This window comes from Miscanthus floridulus, chromosome 3 (assembly GCF_019320115.1).
Source record: "Miscanthus floridulus cultivar M001 chromosome 3, ASM1932011v1, whole genome shotgun sequence".
Classification (NCBI taxonomy): Eukaryota; Viridiplantae; Streptophyta; class Magnoliopsida; order Poales; family Poaceae; genus Miscanthus; species Miscanthus floridulus.
In genome coordinates, this window is record NC_089582.1 from 146,764,342 (window position 1) to 146,785,014 (window position 20,673).

The 20,673-nt window shown below is 48.8% G+C and overlaps 1 protein-coding gene across 1 annotated transcript; it reads left to right on the top strand.

Annotated features, from left to right (window-relative positions):
* The first annotated feature begins 5,878 nt into the window (after positions 1 to 5,878).
* On the top strand, positions 5,879 to 6,265 carry LOC136544654 (uncharacterized). Its single transcript, XM_066536739.1, has one exon. The coding sequence runs from the start codon at positions 5,879 to 5,881 to the stop codon at positions 6,263 to 6,265; it is 387 nt and encodes a 128-aa protein (XP_066392836.1).
* The last annotated feature ends 14,408 nt before the right edge of the window (positions 6,266 to 20,673 follow it).

Sequence of the window (20,673 nt, forward strand, 5' to 3'; positions counted from 1 at the left end):
AAAGATGAAGATGATAGTATAACTCCTTTCTTTCGTAGCATTGGTCGAGGATTGACTAGAAAATGCACATTTAGTTTAGACGACAAGACTTGGATGCAAGCTCATAGATATGTTTTGTTCAACTATGGAAACGTAGTACCGTACTTGGAGTAAGTAATCCAAATCACTTACATCATATCATCAATTTTGTAACCAATCTTAAAGTCAAATAACCTTTGCAGTAAGCATGCTCAGTACCTTTATTAGCTTTCGAAGTCAACGGGAGATCAACCGCATGCATCATGAATCCTTTCGTGCGTGGTTTAGGTTGCATGTAAGTGAAAGTAAAACTTAGCACTTGATATTGAGACAAATGGCACATTTACTTTTATAATAGTAGTCTATCATAATCACAGGTGCAAGAAATATGTGAGGAAGCACCAGAGGAGATCAAAATTTTGGCCAAGGGGCCAATGATAAATGCACTGACCATACATCATACATCAGGTAACAGGAGCTTTGCTTGTTCAGGGCATAAAATGGTATGTCAAACTATATTTGAGTACTGAATGGGAAATAACATGATAGTAGGATTTCTGATTCCATTGGAAATTGGAAACCTTTGCATTGATGCTCCTTTGTTTGTTCAAATATTAGCCATTGTTTGCTCATTTTGGATTTCTGTTCTCTAGATTCAATATTACAATGTGTTTGTCCTATTAATTATCAAGACTGCGAAGGTCCTAATCTGTCATTGATTTCGATAAATTATAAATCTCATGACCTGTAGGCTGTTTAACTAGGGCGTCCTCCTCGAAGAGATGAACTGTATATCAAAACACATACGAGAAAGAGTGGAGGTTCATTATTGCCTGTAGAACCAATCATTGTAAGTTTTTTCTTCAACAACTATTATCGTAGCATGAAATTCTACTTTCTGGTGTATTTATAATGATATTCTATATATTTAGAATAAACTAAAATCAATTATTGAAGAACATCCTGAGTTGACACAAAGAACAATCCAAGAAGGCGATGCATTTGCTACTGCTTGTGGAGAAAAAGAGCCAAAAGGACATGTGCGTGTTTTGGGTCTAGGACCAACTCCCCAAAGTGTTGGTACCCCAGGGGTGAAATCTTACACATCAACAAGGATTCAAATGGAAGTTCTAGCCCATAGAAAAGCAGAAGCTTAGCAAGAAGCTCTATGACAACGCATAGTGGAGCTAGAAGAGAAACTGTTGGAGGAAATGTTAGCGCATGAAAGGTCAAATATGGAAAACATCTCACAGAACGGCTCTAATTCATGACATCACGTGGTAAATCATTTATACCTTCTCTAATTCATTGTGTATGTTTATCGCTTACATCATGTGATGCATGTGGCTTATATATGGTATATTGTGTTCATTTAGAAATTTGATATGTAGTGTACATAAATCTGATCTTTAGTGCATAGAAATCTGATCTATAATCCCTCTTGTATGTTTGTAGAGCCCAAGGTCTGAAAATGATGGTGTTGGGGCAAATCTTGATGCTAAAATTCATGAAGATGATACATATGCAGAAAATTCTAATGAGTGTGAATACATTGTGCGTAGGCATGCTATAGTCCCCCCAATCTAGCAACCCCCTTAGTCCAGCCCCATGAGTGCAGCTCCATTTGTGCAGCCCCATCTGTTCATCACTACTAGTGGAGCCCCATTAGAACAACCTTCTCGTCGTCAGTCCAGCCTTGTTCATGCAGGCACATTAGCCGCAGCAGCCTCCTCAGTCCACCATGAGAGCAGCTCCATTTGTGTAGCCCTGTCCAGACATCTCTACTAGTGGAGCCCTGTTAGAACAACCTTCTCGTCATTAGTCCAGCCTTATTCATGTAGGCACATTAGCCCAGCAGCCCCCTTAGTCTACCATGAGAGCAGCTCTATTTGTGCAGCCCTATCCAGGCATCTCTACTAGTGCAGCCCCATCAATACAAGCTTCTTGTTGTCAGTCTAGCCCTATTCATGTCCAGCAGCCCTAGCCTCGTCCAGGCATCCATACAAGGAATGGTGATACTAATCGTTTCTCACATGATGAATATATAAGTTCTCATTCATCCTACAAGTTTTTGCTTCTAGTTTAATGGTGTTTTTATTAATTGATACAATTCTCATACATCCATCATTCGCTTCAGATTAGCAAAGAAGTTATACTATATCCAAACATGAAGTCTGATCAAGCTGTGGCCAAGAGAATCGTTATTTCAACTAATCCTAGCAGCGTGTTAGCAGGACAGGCTCTTGGAAGGCAATATTGTGAAGTTGTTGTTAAGGTTGTGATGAAAAGAGATGCAATCTTGCCTCGCCCTTATGTTGGTGTGGAAAAGGTGGTTGATGCAAAGCACCTAACAATTGCATGGCCATATAATTGGGTAATAAACAACACTTGTTCTTGTTTTCATATGTGACGTGACAAGATTTTCTAATTAGTGATGTTTCTAATAGCTTAAGCTTAACAAGACATCAAAATCATCCCATGATATAGGTATGCAATTTTGAATTTCCTTAATCTTCATTCACAACATCACATAGTCGATAGCTTCATGTGACTAGCATTTTGAAAATAGTGATATAAAACAGCCTTGTACACAATTTAATTAAAAGAGCTTGTTGCTTGAGCAATCTTGAGCAATCAGTACATAACTATAAGCCTGGGCAAAATACCCGATACCCATTACCCGTACCCGAATTATCCGAACCCAGACCCGAATTACCCGAACCCAAGGTACCCGATCCCAAATTCGGATAGCGATTTTGATTACCCGAAATTAGTTTGAGTAATTCGGGTAATATCCCCCGGTACCCAAACTGCCCGAACTACCCAAAGATTTGTTTTTGTCTTTGTATTTATCATGTGTTGTTAGCTGAACCATTTAATTTATCACTTTATTAGAATATAATTCTCTCTATTTGAATGAGTGACTGTAATATATTATTCTCTACAAATTGCTATTGAAATTCTATACAAATTGCTGCTAAAATTATGTATAGATCGCTACTAAAATTTAGTGTAGTTTGTTGTTTTCTGTAAATTTGGGTATATCGGGTAATACCCGAACCCGAACCTGAATTATTGGGTACCCGAATTTGCGGGTAGTGTTTTTTTGGGGTAATATCGGGTAGCAATTTTCATTACCCGAATTTTGAATTACCCGAATTACCCGACCCGAAAAAATCGGGTAACCCAAACGCCCAGGCTTACATAACTACACATGTACATAATTTAATTAAAAGAGCAATGCAAGATGCAACTGTTGACTTGCTTGCCCACCTACCTGAATGCCTGAATGGCTGTGTGCAATAGCTATGCTGCCAATAGGGTGGTACTCACAGCATTCACTACAATGATAGGATGATAGGATCAACACACATCATATAGACAACTATACAGTAAGTTGCATGGGAGCATTTGGGCATCTGTGATTCAGTGTGATGCATGGGAGCATTTGGGCATCTGTGAGTGTTATGCTGCATCTATCTATCAGCTAGTCTGCTTTGCATGCCCTAGCTGGATCTTGAGCAATCATGTACACAATTTAATACAGCCTTGTAGGAATGATCGACTATCTGCTCTCATGATGCTCAGAACTTTGTAGGAGTTGGATCTCTAGTTTTTAGTTTACATGTTTATTTCAGCTTACATTTCTAACATAATTGAGAAAATGAGCGGGGCAATTAGAAGTACTGCTCAGTTTACATGTTTATTTCAGCCTTCCTATACCTGCATGGATAGGCTAAGTTTTATTTGTTTGGCAACAAAGAGGTAGCGGTATTTATGGAAGAACTTGAATGTAGTTCCTTATACCTAATTATGTTCGATCAGGAGGAGTGCCATAGCTGAGGTGCCTCCTGGTGCCAAATTTGTGATAGTCATTTTCTTTTTTTTGAACTTACTAATGTCAAGTTTTTGGTTGTACCACTGATGGATGTAATCTTTTATTTTCAGGTGGAAGGTAATGGCTAGAGGTAGCCTGATGCATGCAGGAAGCAGTTGGATCGAAGTGTGCATGGCCAGTGCATTATTTTGGACATCCTAACTAGAGATGAATCCTTTTGTTAAGACTTACTAGTGATGAATCATTTTGTAATGAGTGCAAGCAAACCATATGAGATGTGAGCTGTGCAACCAGTGCAAACATCTTTGAGCTATATATGCATTATTCTAGCTTGATGGCCAAACTGCCTTGATGTAACTTGTTTCTGCAAGAGTTGTGGAAAATGACACAAGACAAATGCTTATGGCTATAATATAATTGTGAGCTATGATGAGCTTCTGTGTCATGATTGTGTATTGTCCAAAATGGAAATGTTAATTGTATGATTCATCGATTGTATGATTAGTATTGATTATGAGGCTAATGTATAAACAAATGATATTATGTTGTCATTTTCTTGTATCGATAGCGTTTGGCAGTTGGTCGCTATATAAATATATAGTGTCAAACCATTGGTCGCTATATCTTTAAAATACTATCGGACGGTCGGCCGCTATAAGTGGGTCGGTCGCTATAAGTTATAGCGACGCCACTATCAGCGACGTAACAGGTTGGTCGCTATATATCTATAGGGACCGACCGTAGGTTGCTGTAGCCACTCATACCGACTGACCATAGGTCACTGAAGATAGGCTGTGGTATAGTGTGACACGCGCGACACCCTCGATGCCCATCGGCATACCCACAGTGATGCGGGGGAAGAGGCCAGCCGCTGCTACCACCCTCGATGGGGCGAACGCTATGACCACGAGGAGGACCGGAGTCATAGCCCTGAACCAATGGGGCCCCTAGCCTTTGGTTGGCATATCCTCAAGGAGGCTCTCCCACCCCGATCTGCCCGCCGACTAACATCCCAAAATACTCCAGAGAAACGAACCCTAGTTTGTGGCTCGAGGACTACCAACTCGCCTGTCGGGCCGGTGGTGTGGTCAGTGATGACTTCATCATCCACAATCTCCCCCTATTCCTGGCTGACTCGACATGAACATGGCTAGAGCACCTTCTGCCCAACTGCGTTCAGAGTTGGGCGGACCTAAAATAAATCTTTGTGGGGAACTTTTAGGACACTTACGCGCACCCTGGGAACCCCTGGGACTTGAAGAACCACCGACAAAAGTCAGGAGAGACTCTCTGTGAGCACATCCAATGCTTCTCTCGATAGTGCAATGAGCTCCCCAATGTCGCTGATGCCAACATCATCAGAGCCTTCCTATTAGGGACCACCTGCGAGTGCCTGGTCCATAAATTATGATATAAGGGCCCACGAACTACTAAGGAACTCCTCGACATCGTGACCAGCCACGCTTCTAGAGAGGAGGCGGTTGGAGCAATGTTTGATCGCTCTAGAGGCAAGGCAAAGTAGGATGAGGACACTGACAAAGGCCTCTTCGACTGTTCGAATAATAAGAAGAACTAGAAATGGCGTGGGGGCTCACTCGTGGCCGCCGTGGAGTGAAAAGTCAGTCGAGCACCGATCGAGGGCACCCCCAATCACTTCGACAAGCTGCTCGAGGGGCCTTGCCCAAACCATGCCTTCCCCGTCAAACACATGTACAAGGACTGCTCCCTCATGAAGCATTTCTTCACCAGTGGCTCCAAGAAATGGGAGCAAAAAAAGAAGCCCGAGGCAGAAGCCGATGACGTCAGAGAGAAGGACAGTGGCTTTCTGTTGCTGAATGGCTACCTCATGATCTTCAGTGGGCCAGAGGCATATGGCTCCAAGCACCGATAGAAGCTCATGAGCTAAGAGGTCTACGAAGTCGAGCCCACCATGCCCACTTTCTCAAATGGTCAGGGTGTCCCATAACCTTTGACCGATCCAACCATAGAGATAGCATCACACACCCAGGCAGGTACCCACTCATGGTCAACCCTATCGTCGGCATGAAGTGGCTCACCAAGGTACTAATGGACGAGGGTAGCGGCCTCAACATCATGTACACAAAGACACTTGATGGCATGGGCATCGACCGATCGCACATCCAGCCGACCAGGGCACCTTTCCATGACATCGTGCTAGGAAAGCAGGCCATACCAATCGGGCAGATTGGCCTACTCGTCACCTTTGGGAATCCATCCAACTATAGGATGAAGACCCTCACCTTTGAGGTGGTCAGGTTCCCCTCGGTCTACCATGCCATTTTGGGGCGACCGTGTTACGTGAAGTTCATGGTCGTCCCCAACTACACCTACCTCAAGCTCAAGATGCTAGGCCCACATAGGGCCATCAATGTTGGCACTTCTTTCTAGAGGGCCTACGAGTGTGAGGTTGAGAGCGGCCCTCGCTTCCGAGGAGTTCATAGCCATCGGGAAGGACATCGTTGAAGGAGCGTCCAACACAAAGCGGGCGGCCTGATCCTTTGAGCCTACGAAGAACATCAAGGAGGTCCTCGTCGACCCTGACAACTCCATCAACAAGACAGTGCGCATAGGCACCACCCTCTCCCCCAACTAGGAAGGCACGCTCGTTGACTTCCTCCATACCAATCGAGACATCTTTGCGTGGAAACCCTTGAATATGCTAGGAATTCTGAGGAAAGTCATCGAGCATTCCTTGAAGATTAGGCCAGGTTCTAGGTTAGTCAAACAATGCCTGTGTCGCTTCAACAAGGAGAAGCGGAGGCTCATCAGTGAGGAAATCGCTAAGCTCTTAGCGGCCGGTTTCATCAAGGAAGTATACCACCCAGAGTGGTTGTCCAATCCCATTTTGATAGGAAAGAAAAGTGGGAAATGGAGAATGTGTGTTGACTACATGAGCCTCAATAAGGCATGCCCGAAGGATTCATTTCCTTTGCCACTCATAGATCAGGTGGCTGACTCAACCTCGGGGTGTGAAACCCTATGCTTCCTTAATGCATACTCTAGGTACCATCATATCGCAATGAAAGAGTCCGACCAGCTCACGACCTCTTTCATCACCCCGTTCGGATCGTTCTGCTATGTTACGATGTCATTCAGACTCAAGAACGCTAGGGCTATGTACTAGTGTTGCATGACCAAATGCTTTGGAGACCTCATTAGGTGGACCATTGAGGCTTACATGGAAGACATTATAGTCAAGTCCAAGCAGACCAACCAGCTCATGGCTGACTTGGAGCAGACCTTAGGAAGCTCCAGGAGAATGGCATCAAGCTTAACCCTAAGAAATGCATCTTTGGGGTCCCAAGGGGCATGCTGCTTAGATTCATCGTCTCTAAGCGTGGCATCGAAGCCAACCTAGTAAAAATCTCATCCATCACAAAGATGGGCCCGGTTCTGAACCTAAAGGGAGTTCATAAGGTTATCGAGTGCCTCGCAGCGCTTAGTCGCTTCATTTTATGCCTCGACAAACGGGGGCTCCCCCTTTACTGACTCCTAAAGAAAACTGACCGATTCGTGTGGATGCCTGAGGCTCAGGAGGCGCTTGATAGGCTCAAAGTGCTCCTGACAAAGGCCCCAATTCTAGTCCCACTGGCTGAGGGAGAGCCGCTCCTACTCTACGTAGCAGCTATGACTTAGGTGGTCAGCGTCGCCTTGGTTGTAGAATGGGGAGAAGAGGGACATGCCCTCAAGGTATAGTGCCCCATGTACTTTGTTAGTGAAGTCTTGTCTGACTCTAAGACACGCTACCCCTAGATCCAGAAGCTCCTATATGCCATCCTAATCACCAAGAGGAAGCTACGCCACTACTTCGACTCAAACCAGGTAACCATCATGTCATCTTTCCACCTTGGTGAGGTTATCCAGAACCAGGAGGCCACGAGGAGAATCATGAAATGGGCGCTCAAGCTAATGGATCAAGGCGTCACATACGCCCCACACATGACCATCAAGTCTTAGGTATCGGCTGACTTTGTGGCCGAATGGACCAAGATCTAGATGCCACCAACGACCGTTGATCAGGAGTACTAGATGATGTACTTCGATGGATCACTAATGAAGAAGGGAGCCAGGGTTGGGCTAGTCTTTGTTTCCCCCCTCGAGGTGTGCATGAGGCATGCAATTCGCATCCACTTCCTGGTTTCAAATAATGTGGCTGAGTATGAGGCACTCGTCAATGGCTTGCGCATCGCCATTGAGTTGGGCATCCAATAGCTTGATGTTCGAGGCAACTCACAACTAGTCATCGACCAGGTCATGAAGGAGTCAAGCTGCTACAATGCCAAGAGGGCCACATATTGTCATCAGGTCCGATAGTTGGAGGACAAGTTTGATGACCTCGAGCACAACCGTATCTCGAGGCAAATCAATGAAGTAGCCAAGACATTAGCAAAGATGGCATTGAGCCAAGAGCAAGTCCCCACTAGCATCTTCACTAGCAACCTACACAAGCCCTCAGTCTGATACGAGGAACCAGAATAGATCGGCAATGAGCCACCAGTTCTAGGCTCGGGGGCTGACCGACCCTCAATTCCATCTAACCTCGAGGTCATGGAGCTCATCAAAGACCTAGTGGTAGAGCCCGACCCTCTGACCGACTGGAGAACACCTTATCTTGATTGCCTCCTCCATGAGGTGCTCCCTGTCGACAATACAGAGGCTCGATGGCTCACATGATGTGCCAAGTCCTTCATCATCATCAAGGGGAGCTCTACAAGCACAGCTACATTAGAATCTTGCAGCGTTGCATCCCTACCGAGCAGGGGAAGGACCTGCTGGAAGACATCCATGGAGGGGTCTATGGACATCACGCCACACCTAGAACCTTGGTCGGAAATACATTCCGGTAAGGTTTCTACTGGCCAACCACGGTGGCCGACACCGAGCAGGTTGTACGCACCTACAAAGGATGCCAGTACTATGCTCGGCAAACTCACCTGTCGGCCCAAGCACTCTAGACAATCCCCATCATGTGGCCATTCGTGGTTTGGGGGATCGACCTAGTAGGGCCCCTCAAGAGAGCGCTCGGGGGCTTTACGCACTTGTCGCCATGGACAAGTTCATGAAGTGGATAGAGGCTCGGCCGATTGCCGTGATTAAATCCGAGTAGGCTGTGTTGTTCTTCACGGATATCATCCACCGATTTAGGGTCCCAAACTCCATCATAACTGACAACGGCACATAGTTCATGGGGAAGAAATTCCTCTAGTTCTACGACGACCACCACATCCACATTGATTGGGCTACCATAGCGCACCCCTGCATGAACGGGCAGGTCAAGCACGCAAATGGCATGGTCCTCCAAGGCCTTAAGCCTAGGATCCTCAACCGGCTCAATAAAGCTAGTGGACGGTGGGTCATGGAGCTCCCCTTGGTACCCTAGAGCCTAAGGATGTCTAGCAGTCGGGCAACCGGTTACACGCCATTTTTCATGGTTTATGGCTCTGAAGCCATCCTCCCGACCGACCTCGACTACGAAGCACCAAGGGTCAAGGCCTACAACGAGCAGGGAAATGAAGCATCTTTGGAAGATGCCATGGATTTGCTTGATGAAGCACGTGACATCACCCTACTCAGTTCTGGCAAATACTAGTAGGACCTACGATGGTACCATAGCCGACGCGTGTGGGGTCACGCCTTCGGCGTAGGTGATTTAGTCCTTCGCCGCATCCAAATCAACAAAAATTGCCACAAGCTTTTGGCGCCGTGGGAAGGACCGTACATCATCCCAGAAGTACTCCGACTCGGCACCTACAAGCTCAAGACTAATGATGGCAAAGCCATCACCAACGCTTAGAACATCGAGCAGCTACGTCACTTTTACCCTTAGTTGTCCCGTTCTAAAGCTTTCAATATGCTTATTAAACTAAGTAATGTTTCTACAAAAACCAAAAAATGTTACCACCTATCGGGTTTGCTTCTGATCTAATCGGTCTTCAGTAACACCCGACCCCAGCAACTACCTGGGGTCGGGTTTTACTCGAGGGGCTGATAGGAGTACATATACTCAGAAACATTTTCCATCCAACCCTTCTTTTTTATGACAAAACCTAGAAATAAGAGTTGCTGAAAACTAACAATGAGTAAAACTGGTAGGAATGCAAAAAGCCTATGCCCCGACGGCTATGGCATCACTTGCTCACCAGCGTGATCATTACTTAGTCGCTCGCAACTTATGTTTCTAATGCCTTAACATAAAACAAGGGTCAGATCGCAACAAACTTTATATAGGAGTACATATACTCAGGAATATTTTCCCATCCGACCCTTCTTTTTTATGACAAGACCTAGAAATAAGAGTTGCTAAAAATCAACGATGAGTAAAACTGGTCGGAATGCAAAAAACCTACGCCCCGACGGCTATGACATCGCTTGCTCACTAGCGTGATCATTATTTAGTCGCTTGCAACTTAAGTTTCTAAGGCCTTAACATAAAACAAAGGTCGGATTGCAACAGACTTTATATATATGTATATAGAAAGGCCAAACAACATTTCCGGCCATAATAAAAGTCTTTACAAAAAGACTGACACCGGACTCAGCTATCTAACTAAACACCCTTGGGCAGGATTTCTTCTCCGCGCCGGGGGAGCCACTTCCTTCTCAATTTTGTCCAGCTCGGCGTTAGTGTAGCCAGGCGCGAAGCCCTCACTGATCACCAGTAGGTCGATGTTACTATAGTGGGAGTGGGCGATGGCAAATGCATGATGGACACCAGTGTATAGGGCCTCCCTTGCGAGCGCGCACGCCCAATCTGGGATCTGGGTAACCCAACTATGAGCAAGCTCGTCTCCTTGGCCAGGGCGACCCTAAGGTCATTGAAGACCAACCCGATGGTAGCACGCAAGGTGTCATGGTCATCTCTCTCCAACTGGAGTTCACCCCACACCTTAGAGAGTTGCCACTATAGGACTGCCCAAGCCGAACATCAAAGAGCATCAGAAAACTGATTGTAAATGTCAAGCAAAAAGATAACCAGAGCCTCACCTTTCACTTGCTCCTCGAGGACCATCTTCTCCCTCTGGAGCATGCCAACATCCTCGGCCAAGGTGGCGACTAGGCCCTCGGCTTCTTCCTTAAACTTCTGCTCGTTTTTGAGCGCACGCCGAGCGTCGGTGCTCTCTTAATGGGCAAGGTCAAGTGCCGAGCAGAGTCGTCCAAGCTCCATGACATCTTTCCCAGCATTGGCGACCATAGCCTTGAGCTTGTCCTCGGCCTCATTAGCATGTTGATGGGCTTCCTATTCCTTGGTCTGTAGGCTCGCCACCTCCTCCTACAGCTGCAGCACTTTGACAGCAAGCCCCCAGACCTCCCTCTTACGATAGAGGAATAGGGACTTCTCCCGGCTGCACATCACAAGGGACTACAAAAAAATTAGGTTAGAACTATATAAACAGGGCTCAAAAGTAGAAAACATGAAGGCATGACAAACCTGGCTGGTTGGGGTGACGTCATCCTTCAACACCCCAACACGTCGGTCAGAGAGTGGACAACGGACTCAAGTCCTGAGCACACACTCGTCTAGTCCTTCACCTCCGCTAGGTCATCAAGGGTGAACACCGAGTCGCTCAGGTCCAGCCACCTAGCCTAATGGAGCCAGTCTCTTCCCCACATGAGTGGATCATCGCCTAGCCAGACAAGGGACCGGGAGGGCCTAGCCCCAACCAAGGGGTCAACCGTCGCACCCATTGGCGTCACCCCGACGGGAGTCGATGGTACCTCCTCCATCACCGGTGCTCCCTCGGGAGCAGACCCTTTGATGGCAGAGGAGGCTAGCAGCTTGGGCTCCAAGGTCCAAGCCGTCGCCGCATCTATAGGGGATGCCTCGGTCGTGCCTCCTCCCATTTGCCCCACCTCGGGCGCGTCGATAGGCATGGGCGCCGATTCCACGAGCGCCTCCATCAGGACAATTAGCGCCTCCGCCTCCCCTGCTTCCTTAGGCGACACTGTGTCTGCCTTGGCGCCATCACGGCGCACCCCTGGCACCATGCTAGTCGACTCTTGGGGGATTAGCCGATGTGCCAGGATCTTCTACGAAGCCAACGCTAGGAGTTTGCTAGGGCTAGTCCTACAGAAAGCACCAACATCACACGGCAAAATCCAAGAACACAATGAAAGGGCAAAGAAGTCGTCAACTCAACTCGACGCCATTATCTGAAGATGTTTTGAGGGCTGGTCGCTCGACTCTAACTGCCACATCGACAATTGGTCGCTTTGATCCCCTGGTGGGGTCAGTCGGAGTGGGGCAGACTTGCTCCTCCGACCTCGGGGGTACGTCCTCCCCCGCCAATCTTGGATGCACATCATCTTCGGTTTGCGTCGGGGCTTGCTATGGAATCAAGGTCACCCTGGTAGGGTCAGTTGAAGCAGGGCGGACTTGCTCCGCTGACCTCAGGGGCGTGTCCTCCCCCGCTGATCTTAGAGGCACATCCTCTTTGGTTTGTGCTAGGGCATGCTGTGGAATTGAGGTCATGTTGGCCTACCCTACGTCGGCCTATTCATCCTCATGCGCAAGCGTGCCCCATGGGATGTTGGGGTCAGACTTGCCCTCCTCCTCTTCCTCCTCCTCATCGCCATCGCTCTCCTCTAAGCCTTGCCGGCGCTTTCCATGTTGTAGCTTCGCTCGCTCCTTCTTTGCCTTCTTACGCTCCTTCTTCCCCTTCACCGCCTCAGCCGTGGCGCGATTCACTGCCCTCCTAGCCACATCCTCTGGTCATGGCAGGTCGGACTCATGGGCGAAGAGGTCGGGCTACAAATCTTGACGCTTAGAATCTAAGAATAGAGGAGGGTCAACCCAGGAAACAAACTCGACAAAGGCTTACCAGTTCGACGAAACCCACATATGGCCACATCACGGGATGCCTCGAGACTAGGTACACCAGGGCAAGATCCACCAATGGATCTGCCAGGCACTCTATCACTTCCTTGATGCGTTGTGCCATTTCACCGATGCTGAGGACCTCACCAGTGACCATCACCGTCCCTACTAACATGGTACACTCTGACGACATCTTCTACATTGGAAGAGCACGTGCCATCAGCGGTGCCAACGTCCTGATGTGGTATGCTTCAATGACACCGGTCCCACAAAGACCACAACCCTTTAGAGTCATGATGGCTTTGAGAAGGTCGTCGAGCCTATTCTGATCCTTCGCGATGAGCCCATACCTCCACACGTCCAGCGCCTCCTCGATCAGGCGACTGGTAAAGATCGGTAGGGGGCGGCGGCGGCGTTCCTTAGGTAGAACCTAAGCTTATGCCACCCCTTGTTGGATTTCGACAATGGGATGGACATGTACTCTGATGATTGGTTGCCTCAAAGATGGATGCTCGCACATCCCATCGACACTACCAGGTCTAGCTTCTTCCTCTCCTTCTTCTTTAGTAGCTCGACAGCAAAGAAGTACTTCCATAGCTCGAAGTGGGGCTTGATCCCTAGATACCCCTCGCACAGCACGATAAAGGCCAAGATGTGCTGAATCCCATTGGGATTCAGATGCTGTAGCTCAAGCCCATAGTAGTGCAGCAGCCCTCGGAGGAATCGGTGGGGAGGAGTCATGAGCCCACACTCGTGGAAGGGGATGATGGAGATGACGTAGCCATCGGGCGGCAACGGCTCATCCTCGCCACCAAGTATGATCCACTCCATCACCGTGGTCCTTGCATGGAGAAGGCCCTCCTTAACTAGACCCTCCATGCGTGCGTGGAGAATGTCTGAGCGAAGCCACGGCTCCATCGAGGAATGGGGATGGCGATGCAGAAGATCTAGCTGTGGCGTAGGGCTAGAGAGCGAGAACTTCACTAGCGGCGGAGCAAAAATAGGGGAACAAAGGCTGAAACTCGAGAGCGAAAGGTAGAAAGACTGGAGGGGCAAGGATGCGGCTGTGCATATGAAGGCTAGGGAGAAATGGCTCCATTTATAAGGTAAGGGTGGAATAGATGAAAGGCGAACCATCCACCTAAATTAACGTGCCCCATGCCTCGCCAGATATGTTTCCTTTGGGGGTCATGCCCTCACTGTTCCACGCTGCATCAGTCGCATCCCTACCTTGAGAGACGAGTGCATGCCTATCCAAATCTTCCCCGCAAAGGATCCACCGAGCGATGGTTCGCCTTTAAAGGCTACGGGCCACCGCAGATAAGTGGGATATGGAGCTGAAAATGCTCCCATGGCCCATTAATGCCTAGGAGTTCGAAGGCTGGCCCACCAGTGGGTTCACAGCCGCTCTAGGGCACACTAGAGTGAGGAGAGGTTAAGGACAGGCCCGCTAGTGGCCAATACTCGAGGCGCATGAAGCACCACAGGTGTCTCGACCCTCGTTTTGAGTCTTGGATGATGCAAGGTCCATGGTTTTTCCCTGAAGAAAGGCATCGAGCCCTCAGACCGGTCGAACAGATTCGAGAACTATATGGACCGGCCACCAGAAATCTGAAGTCAGTCACTAGCTGATCTTGAACTAGGCCCCCACAAACGGGATGCCAGGGCTCCACTCGAATAAGCCTGTTAACAACTCATCGAGCACCGTGCTCCGTCTAGCGAGGAAAGCATGGCACGACTTAGCCCCTCTATTCTAGCAAATGGATGCATGAGGGATGACGATCACAAGACAAACCGACCCCCCGACTAGACCCCTACTACGCGCGGGGGCTCGGCATCGCAAAGAGACCGAACACGTGGTCGTAGACAAACAATGACTCACCTCCGGTTGCGGAAACCATGGACGGAGTGACGAATAGTACTCCCATGTGCCCTCAAGCACTGGATTGCAAAAAACCTTTGTAGGAGTGTCTCACTCCTCCAAAGGCTCAGGGGCTACTGTTAGATACCTATACTCGGGTATCTAAGCCAACAGATTAATGAGCGTCATGTCACCTCATTCGATGGTTAAGGGCACAACTACATCCTCGTCTTACCCCCAGGGGCTAGGCCATGCCTCGTCTGACTTAGAGGACAAGGTTTTCTCTTCGTCCGACCCTAAGGCATGGGCTCTGACTCTGAGGACAAGGTTTCTGCCTCGTCCGACCCTAAGGCATGGGCTCTGACTCCTCCGACCCTAGGGCGCAGGCTCTAACTCGTCTAGTCCCATAGGGAGGGCTCCGCCTCATCTGACCCCTAAGGGTCGGATTCCATCTTGCCTTGCCCCCAGGGTGAGATTTCTGCCTCGCCCGTTCCCTGGGGGGGTCAGATTTGCTACCGGACAAAAACAAAGGCCCTAGGATGGGACCTAAACTGCTTCAACCACTATGGCGTGGAGGCGCATGCCCGGGAGCACGTCTAGGGCGCGTCGAGATGCGACTGGCGGTCGCAACAGCCTATGCTAGGAGACTCATATTGCCCACCGCGTCAATAGGCCAGCACTGTGCTGCCAACTCCCTGCCTGACCATCGTCCAACATCAGTCGACTGGTGTTAGTTGACTAGCACTGTACCGCTAGCCCCCCGTATGGCCTCTGTTAGGGGACCCTTTGACCATTCCGTCTGCTCAGATGGGACGGAAGACAACAATGGCGCATGATGCCCACACGTATGCTGCAGCGACCAACAGGGCCCCGGTGCGACGACGCTGCCACCACGATCTACAGGGTCAACGAGACCTACGCGAAGAGGAGGATGGCACACCCCGGGAGCCTTATTTCTCTTTCTTTTTTCCCTCTTCCCTTCTCTCGATCTCTGGTATCCTGTTCTCTTCCCTTGGACTATAAAAGGGAAGGCAGGGCACTGTTCAGAGAGGGAGATCGATCGACTGATAGATCGAGCAATAGAAACATCAAGCAATCGAACCACAGAGACTTAGGAGCTCCTCCCTCTCTCGCTAGTTTGTAACCCCCTACTACAAACTTAGTGTTGGTTACACGAGCATCCCAAAACTAGATGTAGGGACATTCGGCCTGAGCCAGTATAATCCTCGTGTCCTCTTAGCACACCATCTAGGTCAGACACGCAATATACAAATTTACTAGCCGGTGGTAACTCGAAACATCGGTAGCTAGGGTGGTCTGGCCACGTGCGACCAGGCGAGCGATGGCTCTCCAAGCGTGGCACTGTCGCGTCATCACACCCACGATGAGAAATCAAGCCAACCTATCACGAGCACCAGCTAGAGTGGATCAACATGAGTCTAGAAACACCACCAATTGGGTTCTTTCCCCACGGATTGGGACTTACCCATGATCCACTAGCTGCGGCGATGCCCATGGCCGGCGGTGAGCAAAATGCTAAATTGGCGATCGATAGCGCTCGACCGGGCATGGGGAAGATGGGACGCCTAGTGGCCTCCTTATGCCACCTACCGGTACGAGGAATCAAACTATGAAGCCCTAAGCTAGGTGAATTGGAGGGCGGAAAGGAGGAGCTCTAGCCATGGTCATGTCGTGGAGAGTGCACCCAAGCGTGGGTGAGCGGATTAATACGGGGCGGCTCCATTTGATGGCGGTAGCTCGAACACATGCGCACAGGTGACAGTTTATTTGAATGGAGTGGCAAGACCCGAGCGGGGGCTCATCGGCGTCGGCTAGCGAGCGAGGTAGGGAAACATCTCATCACCACAGTGACCGGGTCGTCGACCCAGGTGCGGCGGTAGCGGCACACGTCCAGAGACTCGATGTGGTAGGTAGGATGAAATGTGGGGCGAGCGCCATGACAGCAAGGCGGTGACAGCCATAGCTCCGCTATGACCCTGCACACGACTCGGTGGCTGGCGTTGACGTGCGCAGACCGTGGCCGGGTGACCAGACCACTGCTAGCTGGGTTGGGCCATGCATGACCTAGGCGCAGTGCGGCACAGGCCTGGCCCACGCGTGGGCCAGCGACCGTGGCTTGGTCGCAATGTGACCCCGACGCCACCACGTTGTGCCCGTGGTGACCGCAATCCCAGTCCGAACGGCTGCCCAAGGTGACGTGCACACATTTCAAAGCGTAGCAAAAGTCACTAACGATCATAGTTGAGGTTCAACTAACTCCCCTATCGTAAAGTCTATATTGCTAATGACCTAGCAATGCCATCGCCATGACCAGAGGACCACCAGGGAAGGAGGTAGATAGATGCCAATGTGAGCTCATCACTCTAACATCAGTTCACGAACAGAGCGCCAACGACATGACTTTGACACGTTTTAATGAGGTTCGGGCAATTTTTTTGCGAAGGTATCGTGACACCCAACACCACTACCACCTAAGCCATGCTCAAGTACTCACTTAGAGGCAACCAACGGTACGAGAACATGTAGTTAGTGTATAAACAATTTGGTTAGAATTTGAATATCACAACGGCATGGTCTACTATCATTTCCAGACTTAGAAGAGGGCAAGGTTCGGTTAGAACTAACAACTATTAGCACTTTTGTATATTTATGTGTATATCAAAAGCTACGTATTTAGAAAAATCAAAATATCTTATAATTTAGAACAGATTGAGTAATAACTTTAAACGCACGCTCGTATCAAGTTTAGCAAAAGAGAATAAGTATACGATACGTGTGGGACATGATACTCAAAAGTTTGACGTGACATAATTTTTTGATAGTGAACCAAAAAATAGTCCCTAGTTGGCATAAAAAAATACTATGCTTGAATCAATCAAATAGTCCCTGGCCGCCGCGAGAAACGTAACGCAAAGGGGCAGGTGACGGCGCGGGACCGCGGGCGCACGGGTAGTTGCGGCGGCGTGCTTGGCCTGATATGATGCCTGATGGCCGGCCGACGTGCGGTGCAGCCGTGTCCATACGTCGGCAAGGGAAGGGACGCTACACGTACGGCAAGATGCCACGTAGGCAGCCAAAAGGATAGCAGATAGGGAAGACTGACTCACGGGTATCTTCTCCCGTTCTCCGAGACTGCTGTTCCAAGGTATGTATGGGGGCGATGTCTGAATCCAGAGTTGCTACTGCCCATCACGCACCGCTCCAAGATTCCTACCAGCATTTGCATGCATATCGCTGCACGAGTCTAGAGAAGATCCCTGCCATGAGAGCTAGTAGTGCCATACAGGCGTGATTGATTGGCCGTGTACGCTCTAGCCAGGCCTATGAGATGCATGTTTGTTTGTACGATACTCTGGCCTGACTTTGCTCATGCAAAAAAAGAAGAAAAAAACACTTCAGCCTGGCTCCCGAAATTTGCGCATTTTGAATGTTTCTCACTCATAATAATATTGTTTGTGCATAATTAGTGTATATTAATTGATATTAATATATTTTAGATAATATCAAGGAATCATATAATAAATATCATGATTATGTTATTGACCTCAAGCAATAATAATTTATCTTATGCAATATATTCTCATGAAAACATCATCTTAACTCGACTAAGCTAGCTAGATGTAAGCAACCAAACATGATGGTGTTGCATGCACTCAGCCAAGGGGATAGCTCCTCAACGTAAGTCAAACCGGACCGATAAGCAAACCAATCATTTCGGTCCCATTTGGATCTAGGGATTTTAAGAATCTGGATAGAAAATCTTAGAATCGTAAAATCTCATCCAAACAAACTAGATTCTAAGAGATTTTAACATATGAATACAGAATTCAATAAAACACATTAGTTTTTTTTATCCAAATTCTTAAAATTCCTTTCAAATCAATCGGAGCCTTCATGTGCTAGTACAGAGAAGTCACTGGGTGATGACCCGATGAGGAGCGAAGCAACAACGCTCGACAGGGAGGCTCAGCGGTGCTGCTGTCCAGTGGCGGAGCTCGTCGATTTTGGCGCCTAGGGCCACTGTCAAAGCGCATAAATGTTCTGCACCGAATTAAAATACTAACCACACCGGACCTAATAATAATGATAGATAATAAACTAGCCTATAAATGTATAAATTTAGATGATATCTCAATTCCATGCTGCAATACACAACATAATTGATACGAATTATTTTCATCTTTGATGCTTGCAAAGATATCTAGTTTAACATAACAAATCGTCCTATAATTCAACCAATTACCCCCTCCGACAATCTTATTCCTCGACTCAGACTTGACAAATATCAACATAATAATCAATTAATCATTTAGGAATATCTAGATCGGGGAGAGTTAAACTTTAAAACAAAACTCAGATTTGAGAATGGGGAAGAATTACCAAGGCTTAGTCAGTTAACCCTCTTGCAATCGGCGAGTAATAATAGTCTAACAGAGCACAAAGGCACAGACCAGTACTATGTACTCCAGCACACCATAGAGATAGAGGCGCCTGTGGCCTGCGCTTGCGTTGTTGCCACTTGCTTGCGCCAAAATGCTGGTCTGCCGGGCGCGGGACGCCATCTAGTGCGGCCTGTGGCCAGGTCCAGGTGGCCGCCGCCGTGCTGGTTGCAGAGCAGTGGCGCCGGGGCCAGAAGAACTGGTGCGTGGAGAACCAGCGTCTGATGGGACCACGGGAGGACGGCAGACAATGAGCGAGGGCCGAGGTTGGACCGACGCTTGGCTCTCGGTGGAGGACGGCCGCCGACGCTAGGGTTAGCAGCAACTTAGAATGCGGAGTGGGAGAGGAAGCGAGGAAAAGGAACGGCCGAACGGAGACGGGCGCCGCGCCCGCGCCCACGATTTCCCATCTGTGCGCTCTGCCTCTCTTCTCTCTGTGCTGGACTTCTGGGCCGTTTGGGGTGTGCACAATTGGCCCAATATCTGGAACCAGGCTGGATAACTACATATGCTATAAGAGACTTTTTAGGCCACGCCTAGGGCCGTGGCACTAGTTGCCCTAGGCCTAAATCCGCCCCTGCTGCTGTCACTGCACGCTCTGAGATCTCGGGGACCTTTTATAAAGAGATGGACGTGAACGCACTTGTCAGTGTGCTGCTGCAGGAATTGTCGACGTACACCTCTGACAGCATTCTTCAATAGCACTAATTAACTAGCTACGCTATGATCGTTTGGCTTATAAACCGTACTTTTTCAGCCAACGAACAATATTTTTCTCTCACAATAAATCAGCCAGCAGTACTTTCAGTCATGGCTTATCAGCCAAGCGAACAGAGCACTAATCCTCCTTCCCGGATCTGCAATGCTCTATCTCTCATCTTTTGCCGTTTATGGCAAAACTTACACACTAATCTGATCTGCAAATCTCACCCTGCTGCAAACACAGACAGGATTCCTCCTCTGCTCGCACTTTAATTAATACAGTACACTAGCAGTGCAGGTGCAACACGAGCTTCAGTCAGGCCTTCAGCTCAGCCAGTGATGAGCGAGTGACAGATCGCTTCACCAGATCTTCCGGACGCCATCCTTCGTTGTCACTTTCCCTGAATAACCAAGCTTCTCAACGCGACAAAACTGAACAGATCCAGAGATATTCAGCGAGAGGGGACACCCCCAGCCCCAGCCCCCAAGGGGGAAGGGAGAAAAAACAAAACTCTCCTTTCATGGCGAGATCTGCAAGTTGCAGCAGCAGAGAGCCAGAGAGCGTTCGTGCCGCATCTATCTAGACTACTCCACGTCAGGAGGCAGCATGGCGCGGTAGAGTTCGGGAGAGGCTGACCGCTGACGGACGGGCAGTGGCGGAACCGACGCGCGCGCGTCGTCCTCACTCCTCACCTCACGTGTAGCGGTGTCACCGCCACCACCGCTCCCAGCCACACAAACGGACGACCCGAGCAGATTGCTTTGCTATTCTTCGTCGTCTCAAAATTAGGAGTCGGATCCACGAAGGGAGGAGAGGGAAGGAGGGGGAGAAAAAGGCTCCTTTTTTATGCTGCCACTGCGGATGCAGGTGACGCTTTCCCAGGCTCTCCCACCGTCGTAGACGTCGCCTTCGCCCTCCACACGCACACCCATCCGCTCTCCTCGCGTCGCCTTCTAT